The sequence below is a fragment of the Brachyistius frenatus genome, unplaced genomic scaffold (assembly GCF_029030835.1).
Source record: "Brachyistius frenatus isolate BFR_SWC_R1_liver_20210118 unplaced genomic scaffold, ASM2903083v1 Contig_6, whole genome shotgun sequence".
Taxonomy (NCBI): domain Eukaryota; kingdom Metazoa; phylum Chordata; class Actinopteri; family Embiotocidae; genus Brachyistius; species Brachyistius frenatus.
In genome coordinates this window covers 6,092,035-6,108,761 of record NW_027210605.1, presented here as the reverse complement: position 1 = coordinate 6,108,761, position 16,727 = coordinate 6,092,035, and the positions used below count along the sequence as shown (strand labels likewise).

The 16,727-nt window shown below is 42.7% G+C and overlaps 1 protein-coding gene across 1 annotated transcript in view; it reads left to right on the top strand.

The window, feature by feature from the left end:
• znf385a (zinc finger protein 385A) overlaps positions 1-16,727 on the top strand; it is a 60,811-nt gene that overhangs the window by 31,511 nt on the left and 12,573 nt on the right. Inside the window, 3 exon segments of the mRNA XM_069688620.1 lie at positions 3,754-3,905; positions 9,344-9,454; positions 14,583-14,757. Of these exon segments, the coding sequence (XP_069544721.1) occupies positions 3,754-3,905; positions 9,344-9,454; positions 14,583-14,757 (438 nt within the window).

Below are 16,727 nucleotides of genomic sequence, written 5' to 3'. Positions count from 1 at the left end.
ATCCCCAAAGAGAGATTAAATTAATGGGGTAATTATACACTGCAACCACAGTCTGATTTATGCACACTGACAAACACACACGCCTCCACGTGCACACACCCGTCCCTGATGGGACAGACTCTGTCTTTGCTCAAAGGACGATTGCTCCTCTCACTCTTGTCTAGTCCTCAGCTCCATTACCTTTCTCAGATTCCAGCTGCCTCCTTCTGCTGCAGAGAAATGTTCCATTCTCTGATCAGCCAATCTGCCCATCTGTTTGCCTGCCTACCAGACACTACCTGACCCACTGCCGGCAACGGTCTCCATGTTCAAGTGCAGCCTCACTGGGGAGCTGCAAAGCATAACTACTGTGCCATTTCAGCTAACAGAGTGTCACTCTTTTCAAGTAAAATACACACTCACAAATATGCTTGCACAAAGCATGTGAATACAGGCCATGTATCAAGACGTGGCATAGTGTTATGATAAATGAAGTAAAAAAAAGCACCATATTAGTCATATTTTAGTGGCGCAGCCCCAGAGGACAATCTGCCTTCATCAGTCATGGAGGTAGAGGTTGGGGGAGTGAACAGCTACAGGTTCCCCATCCGCTCTCCTCACATCAAACAACATTTAGGAATAGCTCAGCTTAGAACAATGGAACTGCATGTTTGAACCTCTGAAAATGTGTGACTGATCACACTTTTTTTTCTTTTTAATTTGGAACAACAAACATTTTAATTAAAATGTAAACACAAATGCCTTTGTATGATAGTGCAAAGGCTACATCCACACCAATAATAAGATTGCCGAGTAAATCATGGTGTAAGAATAATTGTGTCTGTGAATTTGGCCTAGGGAATTTTCAACTAGATTAGCCTCATTTCCCCAACAAATGCACAGCAATATAAGGCTAATCATACAAATTAAAAAGTAATAGATATCATGTTGGCAGCTCTGCTGAAGCTCCGTTAACACTGTCACTCCACATGCACAAGAACGGCGCCAGGTTTTATTTTTGTGCAGTAGTTGCAAGTCAATATTCAAAATAAATAAATAAACAACATATAATACCAGTGGGCCAAGAAATAGCTTGTTCATGTTATCATTATCAACACAACAGTTATAGTATCACTATAGCCTCAGCCTACACGTAGACACTGGCGCACACTACAGCTTGCCAAAGTACACTTTAACACATGGTACGCGGTAAATGTACCGTGCATTCGTTGGCTAAATTGTTTGACACCTCATATGCTATGGCATTTAACCTCCCCACCCACCCACACACACACACACACACACACACACACACACACACACACACACACACACACACACACACACACACACACACACACACACACACACACACACACACACACACACACTGAGGTAACGGAGGGAAGCACCTACTCAACGTCTGTTGTTGTGGTTTGAGGCAAAACCATCTATGATGTTCTTCTCACTCACTCTCCTTAGCTCGCATGCAGTCCACACATCAATTACATATTTTAATCCAGTACTCACATTGTGTATGGAGTTCTAAACTTTATAACCCAGGTGCTAAATCTGCAGTGGCGGGCCTGGAGGGAAAAAAAACACAAGGTCCATGGTTATCAAGGGCTCAACCCAAAAATATTGTTCATACATCAGTGACTAAATAGCCGGATTGTCAGTACATACATTCAGGATGGGTATTTATTTAGCATAGGTACCATTACTGTTACTGATTAATTTGTTAGGCCGCATCTGTTTAGCAGCATCAGCCTCAAGGTATTTTTTTCTTTCTGACTTTTTTTGCTCCACCTTTTCTCTTTTTGGAACCTTCATCCATTTGTATTTTTGATTTGTTATCTTTATATTAGCACCTTTCTGTCTTGATTCTGTATTTCCTGCCTGACCTATGTATAGTAGGTAGCCTATTTGGGGCTGCACAACTTCCAATAAAATGAGCTGCTCCAACATTAAGTGGGTAGCAAAAGGCAGGTTACATTTTCTTTTGCTGGTGGCCTTTTGGCAGGCCCATCTGGCATTTGCCAGATTTGCCAGATTGCCTGTCCAAAGCTGTGTGTGTGGATGGGTTTGTGCAGTCATTCGTGTGTTTGCATGTTTATATTTGTGGTTTGTTCAGTGGAGGAAACTTACATGCCTAACTAGAGGTAATGATGCAGTCCTCTCCACCTCCAGGCCTACAGATGCGCAGCAGAAGGCAGCTAAACTTCGGCTGAGACAGCACTTTTACTCCTGTCTGACAAAGTCAATCTCTCTCTCTCTCTCTCTCTCTCTCTCTCTCTCTCTCTCTCTCTCTCTCTCTCTCTCTATCGTTATCTCTCCCACCATCTCTAATCCAAACTTTGGAGACTCCATCTGGTAACATCATATTCTTCCATGCAGCAGTCACATTATTTTCTCTGATCACATTCAGTTGACATAAAGCTTGATGAAAATGCAGAGGTGTCAAATAATGCCAAATTAACATGTGAAAGTGTGGAGGCAGGTAAAAATGCATTGCAGTAGGTAGCAGAGCGAGGGATAGCAAGTAACAGAGCGAGAGAGTAGCTTAGAGCAATCCCAAAAAGGAGAGCGGCAGAGCTTTAAGTCTCAGAGGAATTTGAAAGCCATAGAAATCGAGTTGCGGATATTAAGAGGCTTAATCTAAGAGCTTGCTGAGGCTGAGTTTTGCTGTGTGGGCCCCATCACTATCATCCTTGACAGAGGTTAGAGAGGAGACGAAGGGGGATAAGGAGGAAAGGAAGAGAAGGCAGATGGGAGCAATGACGAGAATAGGGAGCTGTGTATCATTAAGACATGCTTTTATAGGATAATTAAACATTGGCATCGTGCACGTTTGTGCGTGAGTGTGGTTGTCTGCTGTGTTTGTGTATTGAGAGTTCCCTTGCAGTGGATTTCACAAGTGACTGTCTTTTTCAACTCCCGTAAAAATTCCAGTCAAACAGTGTGTTGGACACAGTCAAAGCCAGGGAGCATGTGTCAGGCGCGAGTGGAAGAATCAGAGTCCATGATTCATTTATACCATAATTAGACACAACTAAGCGATCCGATCCAACTGTAGTGCGCAAGTCCAGATGACATAAAGCAACACATGCTGAGATTAAACTTATTATCATCAAGCTGCAGACGTCTCCCAGGAGAGGAAAGGAGAAGAGAGCAGACTGGCAGGCAGTTGGATAAGAGGAATCCCCACTGCCTCTGTGGCATTCTTTTCTTCTCTGTGTCATTCCTGCTTCATTTGATGTGAATGTTTTAATGTAATGATCTGCTTCTGTTATGTGAATTCTCCTTTGTCAAGTGCACCAAACGCATCACACCATTTGTGTGCATAGCAATGTAACTCTTTGGTGTTTCAGTCTTGTCAACTTGTCAGGAAAACCAGAATGCCTGTCCACAGCAATCACTGGAGCGTCCTTAAGAGCCCAAATGCGTCTTTTTCTCGCAGTTTACATATTGCACGCTCTTCTGGGGTGCCACATAGCTTTGCTCTGTCCACAAATAGAAAATTGCTTTTGCAGTGTAATTATGGCTCATTGTGCTTTTTGGAATTCATTCATTCCAGGAAACAGCAGCTCACATTCTTTTATAAGCTACACATTTCATTTCTCTCTGTCTCTCTCTTATATTTTTATACTTTGTTTAATTATATTAACGAAGATATTTACTTCACATTGCCAAAATAAACGTAAAAAACATGGGTATATGGATAAATAGCATGTGTAACTATGTATCTCTGTCTCTGTGTTTTTCTGTGTACAGGAGGCATTAACCGGATGGGGGCAGCAATGCCGGCGTTCCTACGGACCCCCACGATGATCCAGCCCCACCTGGACATGAAGCCCTTCCTGCAGTTCCCCATTGAAACCCCCCATCCTGCGCACAGCATGAGCCTCTTCCACAACTTCAATACGGTGAGAGTTGACGCAGACACAAACAAACACATATACTGCAGTTTTTTAACTCATCCACTGCAGTAAGGAAAACGCACAAGAGAGACCTATATGATAATATGTAACCTATACTTTTAAATACATGAGTTTGCTGCTACATCTGCATTAAAAATGCACATTGAGCCTAACAGACCTTTACAGAGAAGCAGGGCATTCCCAAGACTTTGCCCCATTCCTTAAATCAAAGTTGTTAGAATTGAAGGGCACTTTTAAGGTCATCCTTATTGGTGTTTACTTCAAACACCGCAGTTTGTTTGATGTGGTGTTTGTTTTAACAATCTTATAATCAGATCGTACAGACATTTAACATTTCACCAACTCAGCATAATGTGGCACCTGCTCCCTCAGACTCCATCAAACAATGTCAACACATATCCTGTCAGCAATATGTCAAATCTGTGAACTTTATATATGTTCTCTATGTAGGGCAATGCTATTCCTGGTCCTTGTCTGCAGCAGTTATATTCTCTGCATGTGTCAGCCTGGTATATTTGACTGCGGTTTGCAAAGGAGCAACATAGCAACCTCCTTTTACTAATTGAACATATCTGGCTTGTGCTTTGACCACGCTAAGCACTACATGAATAGTAACAGCAGTCCAGACACTGTTAAACACATTGTAACGATAAAGTCCTTTTAATAGCCCTCAGTGGGCCATGACATAAGTGGAATCATTTTCACCACCAAACTGCACTACACCCAGCAGACATGGATTAATAGAGATACTGAAATTATGTAGGCACTCAGTTTCCACCCTTGCCTCTGTTAGCACAGGCCTGAAATCGGTCTTGCTTGCTCTTTCTTTATTCTTGCTGCCTCTGCAACACTCCCTCTGGATCTCTCTCTGTAACATCCCTCCGCTTCCCATCTTCCCCTTCAGACGTTAACTACGTCTGAAGGTCCACAGGGATGCTATGAATTTGAATAGCTGTTGCTGCAGATGACTGCCAGTCAGCCCTGAGTGAGTAGTGTTTTACAGCTCTGTGGCCAGGAGATGGGGCCATTGGAGAGGCTTGGAGGACATTCTGACCTTTCGGCTTTACTCCATCCCAGCACAAACACATAAACAGGACTGAATGATTGTACTGCATTAAAAACTATGGAGAAATGACTGACTGGCAGGCTCACCCTGATAGTACAGTTGATATTTAATTTAAATGTCTAGGAGAAAAGCGTTTGGTGCCTGAGGTGTTTCACACAATCTCAGTTTTTGATCTGTATCTTGTATAGTATGCCTTAAAAATATAGAAGAAAAAGGAAACTACTATGGTTGTTGCCAGTGAAAGCTCTGTCTTGATGTTTTGCCATGGAGGAAGTCATAGCCTTTAGCTTTCCAGGGAGGTTTGATTTAGTAAATGTAAACAGGAAGACCTACAGTAATTGTTTGTACCTCTGTTTACATCACTGATTGTTTTTATGGCTTGTGAACTAGGATTATTTCACATACCATTTTCAGTGTCTTAGATGTTTCCTGGTGCTTTTCTGCACCAACACACTGTGACAAATTTGGATATGCATAATATTCCAATGAAGACACAACATTATAGCTGCAATAACACTGAGAAATGTCCCTGCACTGAGCTGGCAGCTTGTTATCCTATCATTCTGACTTAATAAGTGATCTGTGCTGAGTTTGTACAATCTTAATGAGACTCTACTTCACATTGAAGGTTGTTAGCCCCATAGCAGAGGAATTGCCTCTCCTAAATCCATATAGAGCTTTAATAGTCCTCTAATGTGATTTGTCCTCTACCTGCCTGTCTGGCTCAATGTGCCTGTAGACAGTGACAAGGCTGAATTATTTATCTGCAGCAGTTGGTCCTGATATAGACACATGCTCATACACCTCTGAGCTGAGTTGCACTAATGTAGGCTTTTCTAAGGATACAAAACCAGGAATTTCCATGCGATCTAATCACACAAAGCCATGTGCGCACTTGTTGAGTCTGATTTGCCATCCACCCTCCGTTCATTGCTTTTTCTACTCTCCTCCTGAAGAACTCGATTTGATTTTCAACAGCACAGGTTCTCTGTCACAACCCTTGAAGTGCAGCACTTACATTCATCTCAGACCAATTGACTGATAGTTCATCATTCCTGTTGACTCCCTGTTCAGAATGAGCAATCAAAATAAAAACTATCTATTGTGGTTTTATCCAGCGACTCATGTGGTCTTATGAATCCTCTATGCAATTATGTCTGGCTAAAAGCCATCCCATACTGTATGTCTTCAAACCACTGTAGCAAGTACAGAGTTTTATTTATTTGTGACTGGGAGGATTGGTGGGCAGGGCAGAAGCTCCAGTGGCTGTCATGACACTTGATAGATAATGTGAACTTGGGGAAGAGTGGGAGTCACGCAGGAGGACAGCAGGACAGCAGGGCACACACACAGTCCTGGCTGCATTTGGGCAGATTGAGTATGCATTAGGAATGGGGCAGAGTGAGAGAGAGTGAGAGAGAGAGAGTGAGAGTGAGAGAGAGAGAGAGACAGAGAGAGAGAGAGAGAGAGAGCAGGGGGAGGAGAAAACTGGAAAGCAGGGAGAGAGGGAAATGCACTGCAAGGAAGTGCTAGGCAGAGAGAGATAGAAAGTAGTTGAGAGTAGAGGAGGAGGAGGCTGAACATAAGGAACAGGCACTTGTTAGGTCATGTGTTAAAACAAAAAGGGGAGTGATTTCTGTTGCAGCATCTCAAAGAGAAGCAGAGTGTGATAAAAGGAAGAAAAACAAAGAAACCTTTGCTGGCAATGCATCACTAGGAACAAGCCCTGTTTATATTTTTTTGTGAGCTATTCTGTATTCTGCATTGAATATCCACTAGTAGGCTGAATGAGTGAGGAAGGTGCACTACACACTCTCGGTCTCGCACATGCTGAGATCCAAACACATACCTCAGGCAGCAGCACACACACAGGAGGACCAATGCAGCTTCAAGCTTCTACAGACACAGAGGAGAAGAAGGTGAGTACCCAAATTCTTGGAGCTTTTCACAATTTGTTTTATTCTCCACCCAACTGTGTTTGGGCACAACTCAAAAGTAGTGAGGAGCTGGTGCATCAAAGGCTGTTTTCATCTGGCACAGTGGCGACCTCACTGTGACCGCCAGATAGGTTCTGCTGAGAATCACAAAGCGGTGCATTCTTTACTGATGGAATTCAACCGTTCCAAACATTTTGTTTCAGGGAATTAATCAAACGTGCATAAGAAAAAGAAAAGAAAGAAACTAAGAAAAAGTGAAAAACATGAAAAATGAGATGTCGGTGAGTTCCAGGGTATGCTGTGGGGCAGTGCCGGGTGATACTTGGATTATGTTTCTCCACAGAATAAGTTTTTGGGTCTTCAGACCCTGTGGAGCTGTTGACATGCCCACAGAGTGATGCTGAAGTCAGTGGTCTATGTGGTTTTCCCACATCTGCCAGAGCTCTCACATCCCTCTCACATTCAAACAACTTCATACTGACATGACATTTATATTATTTGTCAAGACATTTATATATGTATCATTTACTTAATAGATTTTAGAGATATTAATAAAAAAAATCGAATCCCAAAATTGTGAGTGAGTTTTGGAAAATCCCTCTGCGATTACATCATAGTGCTCTGCTCCTATTTCATGAGTAAATGTTTTGGAGAGCACTTGGGTTAGAAGGCATGTGAGTTGCCTTCCAAAAAGGCTTATTGGCAGCTGGACTGTGTTCTGAACAGCTGAAACGACTGGATGGATCATCGCTGACCCACACCCAGACTATTGGACTGAGTGGCTGGGGAGCAGCCATGATTCATGTACAGTTACTCCACCAGGCCTGTGCAGCCTCTTGTTAAACTTTCTTCAGAGGGGTGGGATAGCAGGTCACATTATGGACACCCAGTGCCTGAAACAGTGAGTTGATTGTTGATATAAATGGTTGGTTTATTGCGGTCCTTGAGTTGGCTTGAGGTGGATAATGCAAAGCCATATAAGCTGAGCTATACTTGTTGTGTATGTTCACGCAGTTAATCACCATTGCTCAATAACTCCTCCAATTCCACCCCACTATCTATTTGAATTCACAGCAGCAGCAGAGCAATAGACTGTTTCCGGGGAGAGAAATAGAGGGAGTCATGGAACGAGGAGTATGGGAAAAAGAGCCAAATGAGATAAGAATGTGTGATGTGAGGATGGCCTGGGCCTCTCTCTCTCTCCCTCTGGACATTTTCCCATTTCTCCCTCACTTTCTACTATCTTTTATCTGTCCCAATCCGTCTTCCTCTCCCTCTGTCTCACTCATTCACTCCTCCAGATGGTGTGTTTCTCCATCCCCCTTTATGTTTGAGTTGCTGAGTAACAAGCACTGTGCAAAATTTGCAGTTGTTTGTGCTTGAGTAATGAAAATATTCATTTCCGCCACTCTTTCCTATCCGTCACTCTTTGGGCCATTGAGCCATTTGTATATTAGATGAGACTATGGCTCTGGGTGTGAGATAGCTTCAGGGAACGCTTGGTGATTAGCCAAATTAAACGCAGGAATGAACTAAACTGATTCAGTTATATTCTGGATCTCCGAACCAGCAGGCTTGCATTAGACTTGGAGGACTCTCTGGAACATTCCCTCACTGCCTCATGAATTCACAACACCAGACATCTTAGCCATTTTATTCTTTAGACCACAACTTTTGTTGTTCTTCATTCTCTTTGTTCACCAATAAATTGATACATTTTTATAGATGTTGCTTGCTTTAGCTGCAGACATGTGCCAGACAGTTGTCGGTGGTGGAAATCCAGACTAAGGCTAAGGTCAACTAACAATGATTGCTTGATAAATTCAGCTTCAAACACAGATACATAATTGGAATGGAGCCCTTTTAGATTAGTACAGGCAGGGTCTTTGGTGTCTGGGACAACATTTATACAGGGGGCTTAACCACTGGCACGTTTGGAGGGCTGCTAAGCGAGTTAGTTAAATTTACACAAGGTGCTTAACGCTACATAGATGATGGACGTCCCAGCTGAAACAATTAGTGCAGGGACCGTATGATGCTTCAACGTGGTCTGGATCAGAACGAACAGATGCCTGAGCTTGGGGATGCAACTGGTGTCTCGGTTGTAGCAACATGCTGTCAACACTGTTCACCACTGTTTGCTGAACACAGACATATAGTAAACACTGGACAGAGTCTGTAAACACTCTTGTATGTGCACTTTATCCAGCCTGCATGTGGCCATTTAGTTTCAGTCTCTTAACTTGAAAGAATGTGGACTTCTCTTTTTCACACTGACCTCCACTATGAGAGGTAGAGGTCAAAACACATTCACACCTCCCATCTTTGTGATAGATTGGCCTATCAACTTCACAGATCTACAGAATGTGAATTATAGCTCACAGATTTCTGCTCTCCTCCCTTGTCCTTCACTTTGGCAGATGGACCCGGTGCAAAAGGCCGTGATCAACCACACCTTCGGAGTTCCTCTGGTCAAGACCAAGCGGCCAGTCATCTCCTGTAACGTCTGCCAGATCCGCTTCAACTCAGAGGTACAGAAACAACAACACATAGTGCCTCATTGTCCCTCCAGCTCTCATGTTGTCTTCCTTTCCCACATACCATTACATATGTTGTATTTTTCTCTACATATATGTACATCTTTTCCTTAGGACTGTGTATGAGCACTATTTGCCTGGTTTACTCTCTCTAAAAGTGGATATTGACACAGATGATGTAGCAAATGTTTTGGCAGTTGCGACCCCACTGGAATTTATTTTGTTTGAAGGGAGCGAAGAGTTAGTAGAAGTAATAATCACTGAAGCACAAAGCCTTGAAAGCTGCTTCTGAAGCTGAGAGTGAGAAATAGAATTTTAGATTTTCTGTAGCTTGACAACAGTTTGACTGAGGTCTTGAACATGTGGCATTAGCATGAAGTAAGAATCTCTTTTAAATTAAATGCAGAGTTGTTCTTTTCAGGATTTTGTTAAGAGCTATCAATTAATTTTAACAGCAACTTCATCTGTTTGTCCAGATGGTGCAGTTTATCAAAATTCACAATTGGAGTTTAATTGCATATTCTACCCATGGGCAACTTGCATACATGATTGATGACAAATTAACGAAATCAAAAATCATGTGAGTATTTTAATAGGGGTGATGCCAAATCTTTCTCTGTCTTTTCTTTGTTGTGTAGACGAATAGGATAGACACGTGACAACATCAGTGCCAAATGTTAAGTGTGTAGTGTATAATTTGGCTGTGATTCTCCCTATTCAGTGGTACAGACTTCAGGTCCAGGGCGTACATCCATCCACAATACACAACATTAAGGAGTGGACCGGTGCTATATATACTCCTCAGATCTGCAATCATGGTTTTTGTGTGGTGAGGGAGCTGCAGGGCTGTAATCTGGAGCCTCCTCTTTGCAGCAGATTTCTCTGCTCTATATCTTCACAGGCAACAGGAAACAGTGGGACTGGGATGTTTATATAATGAAATACTTTGAGACCCGTCGCTAGCGATTGGATATTGGCTTCCTTAGTGAAGACGTGTCCTGTTGGATTAAGTTAGGACAGTAAATCAATGAAGAATTTAAAAACTTTTAATATTTGATTTTATGGTTTTTAAATGTTGCTTTAATTATGAAAAAGAAACAGTTAGAAAAGAAGCACTTAAAATGTCCAGATACTAGGGAACAGAATCTGCAATATTGTTTGCATTATATGCAGGCTAATATACAACTCAAACGAGCACAGTTCTCTACATTATGATACAGGGAAGAGCATTTCTGTCTGGAGAGCATGTGCTGAGTGAGAAGAAGAATACTGTTTATGGCTACAATATACCTGTCAGAGAATCATTGTCTTTTTTTGTCTTTGACTGACATGATCATGACAGTGATATCAGGCCGTAGTCTTCTCCCATCACACTGCCATTGACTGGGTGACTTCACTTTAAATAAAATGTTACTAATCAAACCTATTTTTTTCAAGACCTTGCCAAGAGGGCAGATTAAAAAAAAAACTATTACCATAGAATTTCCAAGATATCGATTTTCCAAAACCTTTTCAGATGAAGTAAAAATTGTTAAGGTGAAAGAATACATATACGGTATCTATGAACATTTGGTCTGCTCGTTATGTACATGCATTCAAACCCGTGAATTATGAAGATTGTGATGTGCAGGACTACACCAACTTTCTGCTGTCACTGTCACTTTCATTTCCTGTGTACACAAGAGAAAAGAACACTGCAGTACATCAGCAATGTCAAAATGGCAGCTGTGTTGTTTGTGCTCTCCTACTAAGCTTGGTAAGAGAAAAAAAAAAACTTTCTCCTTATTGTAACAGAATGACTTCCCACTCACAATGTTTTCTTTTACATAATTTGAAGAAAAGATTAATATTTGATATTTCATTGGTGAAACATTTTGTAGAATTCTGTGCTGCATTCGCTGCCTCATTTTCCAGTTCGGGCTGTGCCCTTGATGTTGACATTCTATGTCTTTATCTGCCATCTGAGAACTGCTTGGGTTGCTCAGGTGAAAGAAAGCTATGAGGGGCTTACCATGTAAGGTCATGATCACTGCCTTTGTCTTCCAAAGATCTAGCTTTGTCTTCTTGCTCCCACCCCTTTCTCCCCTCATTTCACACATAATTTTTCCATCATTCATTCATCTCATTTGATCTTTCTCCACTGTGCCTCTCTCTTTCTCTGCCTGACTCTCTCTCTCTCTCTCAGAAACCTTCTCCTGCTCTTTCCATCTGTTGCCCTCTCTCATGCTGCATTATTTACAGTGTGGAAATGCCTAAAATTGCCTGCCACTGCTTATTATATGATGCATTCGTCAAGGGCATGGCATAGTGTCTGGCTCTGACAGCCCCAGTGCATCTTGGGAAAGTGGTAGAGAGGAGACTTGGAGGGGAAGGACAGGAGGGAAGGATGGGGGAGGGCTTGTGCCCCATCGTCCCTGCATTGTGCGAGGTGCTAAATGGTGGTTTATGCAGAATAACCTTGGTGGCATGCTGCATTAGTGACATCACAGGCTCTGGGGCGCTGCATTGACCAACGTCACAGCTGCTGCAGCAGAACTAGGCTGATATGCATCTCTTATTTTCATCCTCTTCCTCGCTCCCTCATTGCTCTCCTCCTCCCTTTTCAACCCCCTCCACTCTGCCTCCTGCTTGTTTATTGTCCCGTATCCTTTTTTCTTCCTCTTTGTCTCATGTGAAGCTCCAGCTGTACAGTAGCTATGCTTTAACATCGCAGCTTTTCCCTCAGCTTGATAATCATGTTGGAAGGCACTTGTTCAGTTTGAACCCTTTGCATAATGAAATAGGCATCACAGACTGAAGGGGTGCAGGTTTTCCTGTCTCTGAGATTTTTGTCTCTTATCTCATTCCCATCCTCAGTGCAGCTCTCCTTCCTTGTCTTGTAGTTCCCTCGCTTGGCATCATGTCTGCCTCATCTTCCCTTTATTCTCTCTCCCTCCTCTCCATCGAGGACCCCACACTGACACTCAGCTGCCTGGCAGTTGATCCCTTTGGCTTGGTGGGAGAAGTGAAGAAAGACTCTATGGCAGTGTTGCCATGCACCACGATATAGTTTTCTATCTCCCCACATTCAATACTTCTTTTGAGAGATCACTTCTCTTTCAGCAGTTCCCACCCCGCTCCGCTTTTCCCTTCCGCAGCTCTCTCCACCTTGATCTGCCGGCTTTGCTAGAGCAGCTCCTTAAGACCCCTTTGACAGGGTGTAGTTACTGCCCGGTGTGTCGACATGATTTACACAAAACATATGATCTTCTTACTAACTGCAGCCGATGCCAAAGGTTTACCGTGCCAGCTCACGTCCGAGAGGCCATCAGACACACACATACGGCAAACATACACAACAGGGCTCAGTGACATTACTCATCACCCTTTGCCTGCTTTGCCAAGCCGGTCTATCTCCACACTTGAGCCTGTGGTCAATGTGGTGTCCCAAGTGTCAGTCAATTTCTTCTAGCCTTTCAGCACCTACGGCAGCTGTCAGCTGCTCATAAAGACAGTATCTCCCTGGCAAACTAACTGTAATCCGGCCACTTAATAAATATCTTCATCATTGGCCTCTTGATACAATTATATGGCCGACACAGCACATGTCATGGCACACCGGCTGATGTATTTGTGGAGTCAAGTGCAGGACTGACATCATCTGTCTGTATAAGCAAGGAGCCTATTTGTGTTTTTCATGGAGGGTCACATTAACTGTGATAGAGGGGAGATAAAGACAGGATGAACCAATGTCAAATGCAGTTGCACAAATTCCTCCTTCCCACCTGTGTGTGTGTATGTGTGTGCCAGGGAACTGATTTGTGTTTCTGTTTTATAGCCTCTATAATGTAAAGCCAGACTTTTGGCGACAGCTCAGTATAGCAACCCTACATCTCATCCGCCATGTGGTCCGTGACTCACATACCTCAGTACAGACACATAGAGACAAGAGACTAGGCTCCCCTGATGTCCCGGTAGTCTCCTGACAAATGACTCACCTCTGTTGTTTACTCTGTGAACAAACATATTAGCCAGGAGCTGGCCTTTCATCAGGAGATTAGCCACACTGGCTTCTGTAATAGATCTCTGCACCATTTTTTTTTTCTAGGCTAGAATGTAGGAGGATGTTCAGTCCCTGAAAAACCTCCCGACTTAAAGTGCAGATCCCCTTTTTAGGATTACTGTGAAATATTACAGACAGCGACTTTGCTGCCTGGTACTGTGTATATTTAGATTTTGACCACTCGATAGGCAAGGAATTAAGTCAGAGATTGTGCAAGAGCCTGACTGTGTCCAGCTAGCAGCTAAAACTCATCACAGTATTTATGTTGTAGGAACCCACGTATGCCAGGCTCACACTGATAATATGCATACTGTAGTAATGTGAGTGTGTTATAAGAGGGAAGTTAGTGTCAGCGATGGATTAATGGGCCCTCCATGCTGAAGTGGCATCCTAGTGACCCCAAGTTTAACTCCCCTTGGCATGCCTGTCAGAATGGCTGTAGTAATGAAAGCTGGAGCCAAGTGCTGTCAGGGTTTACAGTGTGTGCAGTGTACGGTTTACACTGCAGAAGATGCATGTCTAAACTTTAAAGCCAGAGTAGTCATGTCTAATGTCGACAAACTGATGATCCAAAAACAGGTGTACATGTACTGTCTGACTATGCTACATTATAATTCAATGTAAATTCAAAAAACCTGACAAGAAGACAAATAAGGGACAAGGGGTCAGATATTCAATATTCTTTATTTCTTTGGAGTGGACTGAAAGTAGGGGCTGATAAATGGTTTGTTTCCAATATATAATGTCAAAAATGACTGGTAGTAATGAAAATGAGTAAAGCTATGAACATGTGTAGACTTGGATATTTTCTATCTTATAGCATAGGTGGTCTGTAATGTCTCAAATGTCATCATTGCATCATTTTTGTTATCTTTTGTTTGTAATCTATCTATCAATTGTACATGTGCCTGCTGCCTGTCATGGCTCTAGTCCCCAGAGTATATTGAATAACACGCTATCACACTGACATGCATGCATGTGCAGGTATCATGGTGACTCTAATCCAACCTGTTGTCTCCCTCTTGCCATCTGTGTTTACCTACTACAAAAATGTGTTTTCTTTTCCATGTTCTTCTTTAGAGCCAGGCAGAAGCCCATTACAAAGGCAACCGCCATGCCAGGAGAGTCAAAGGCATTGAGACCTCTAAGAGTCGTCCTCAGGACGGGGACAAGCCTCATACTCTGCCCCCCAACTCCTCCCCATCTCCGCCTGGAGCCCCTGCCACTGGCCCAGAGAGTGAGTCCAGCAAAGCAGGTGAGAGAACAGAAAAGACTACCAGGAGTAGAAAACAAAAAAAGTGCTGGTGTGAGGCTTGTTGTATAAATAATCCTTCCAATCCATGCAGTTTGTTCAGAGGCTTATGGTTTCACTGCAAAATGAAATGGACAAATACAAGAATAACAAAGGCATCCAATCACAGTGGTTTGGCAATGTATTGTTTTTTCTTGTGAGAATCTCAGCTCCGCATGCAGTCTGATTTGACTGCAGCATATCTTATAGCCGTTGGTATTACAAGTATTTATCATATGGAAGAAAAAAAAATTAACTGAAGAAGTACTTTGATTACTAAAAGTGTGACACATTCCCACTACTGCTCTGGACACATGAAATTACATTACTCAATTAAATTGAGTCTTAACTTCAAAGCAGTGGGTCAGTCTGCATGCTGCTACAGTTATCAAGAGCTGGAAAATGTTTGATGAAAACAGCCAACGATCACATGACTAAAGGGAAGCAGGTTCATGGGTAATCTTACCCCATTTTCCAATAAGCTCAAAAAGTTTGAATAATCAAGAATTTAATCTCAAATAAAATTATAACATAACCTATATTACATTCAATACAGTGTGTATTCACTACAATCACTTGCATTTTGTGAGAAGAGCAGACATAGTAGCACAGACAGAAGTAGACTCATTAACGTGATAACCAAACATCTGTCTGAATGACAAGTTGATCGAAGAGGAAGCATATTACTGTGCCAGAGACAATCCTCACTATTAGTACAGATAAACCACAGAAATACTTTGTTCAGCTCAGCAATGTCAAACTGATTTGATGTCCATCCATTTAGACTGTGAGCAGGTGAGTTGGCATAGAACATGGCACAACAACATGGCAGTTCGTTGGCATCTTTTCAAGGCACCCGACTGTGAAGTGTATATATATTTGTGTGTGTCTTTACACACCCTTGACTGAGCTAACACACCATTTGCCACAGAATGGAAATAGACCACATTGCCTGAGCTCCCACGTGGTGGTAATGAGTGCTAAGACTGATTGAGAAAAGTAAAGATGTGGAAGAGTCTGACAGACTAGAATCTAAGCCAGCATCTGAAAGGGACAGAGACAGCAGCTGATCTGACTTTAATAAAAAGTAATTCATGGTTGACAGATTAATTTATTAGTTAGTAAGGCATGATCAAGGCATTGCAAGGTCTTTCTTTAGCAGAAGGCCTTTAGCTGTGTCCCTGTTGTCTTAATTCATCTCACCCTGTCTGGCTCATCTTTGTATTTTGAGCTATAATTCAGAGGCTGGATACTGTGTGCGTCTGCCCTTCTCCTCTGTCCACCCAGAATTTTCCATTCCCTCAGAGTCACCACTCTGTCCCTGGACCAAACACCTGGCAATGAATAGACCTGCCATGTTTTGGTGACATTTACAAAGGTTTCTGTAGCTGCCTGTTTACCAGGCATTTCCACCTTATTGATGGGAGGGCACAGAGCAAACACCATGAATGAAAAGATGAAACTCAGGTCAAATAAAGGCCACTATGCAGCATGCCACAACAAGGGCCTTAGCATTTCACTGTCTTTTTCTATCCATGGAAATAACACCTAAGATTTTATGCTAGCTGGTCCCAGAGAAGTAGGTGGACCAGTCCTTTTTACTCTCCTCCCTGATGCGAGATCTCCGGTCATCTAAAGACTAGTCCGCATTAGTGAGACTTCCTGTGGCGAACTCCAACTGCATGTGGAGCCAAATCTAGCCTGCCATGATCAAAATCTGAAAGTAGCAACATGTGAAAGAATGCCTTTTTCCATCCAAGACTCTTTCTCGTGACCTTGCAACCTTGATTTTGCTGCATGCTTGCTTGTGAGTCTCTCTTTCTCTCTCTCTCTCTCTCTCTCTCTCTCTCTCTCTCTCTCTCTCTCTCTCTCTCTCTCTCTGTGTGTGTGTCTGTGTGTATATGCATGACCCCAGTGTGAACCTCTGCTCCATG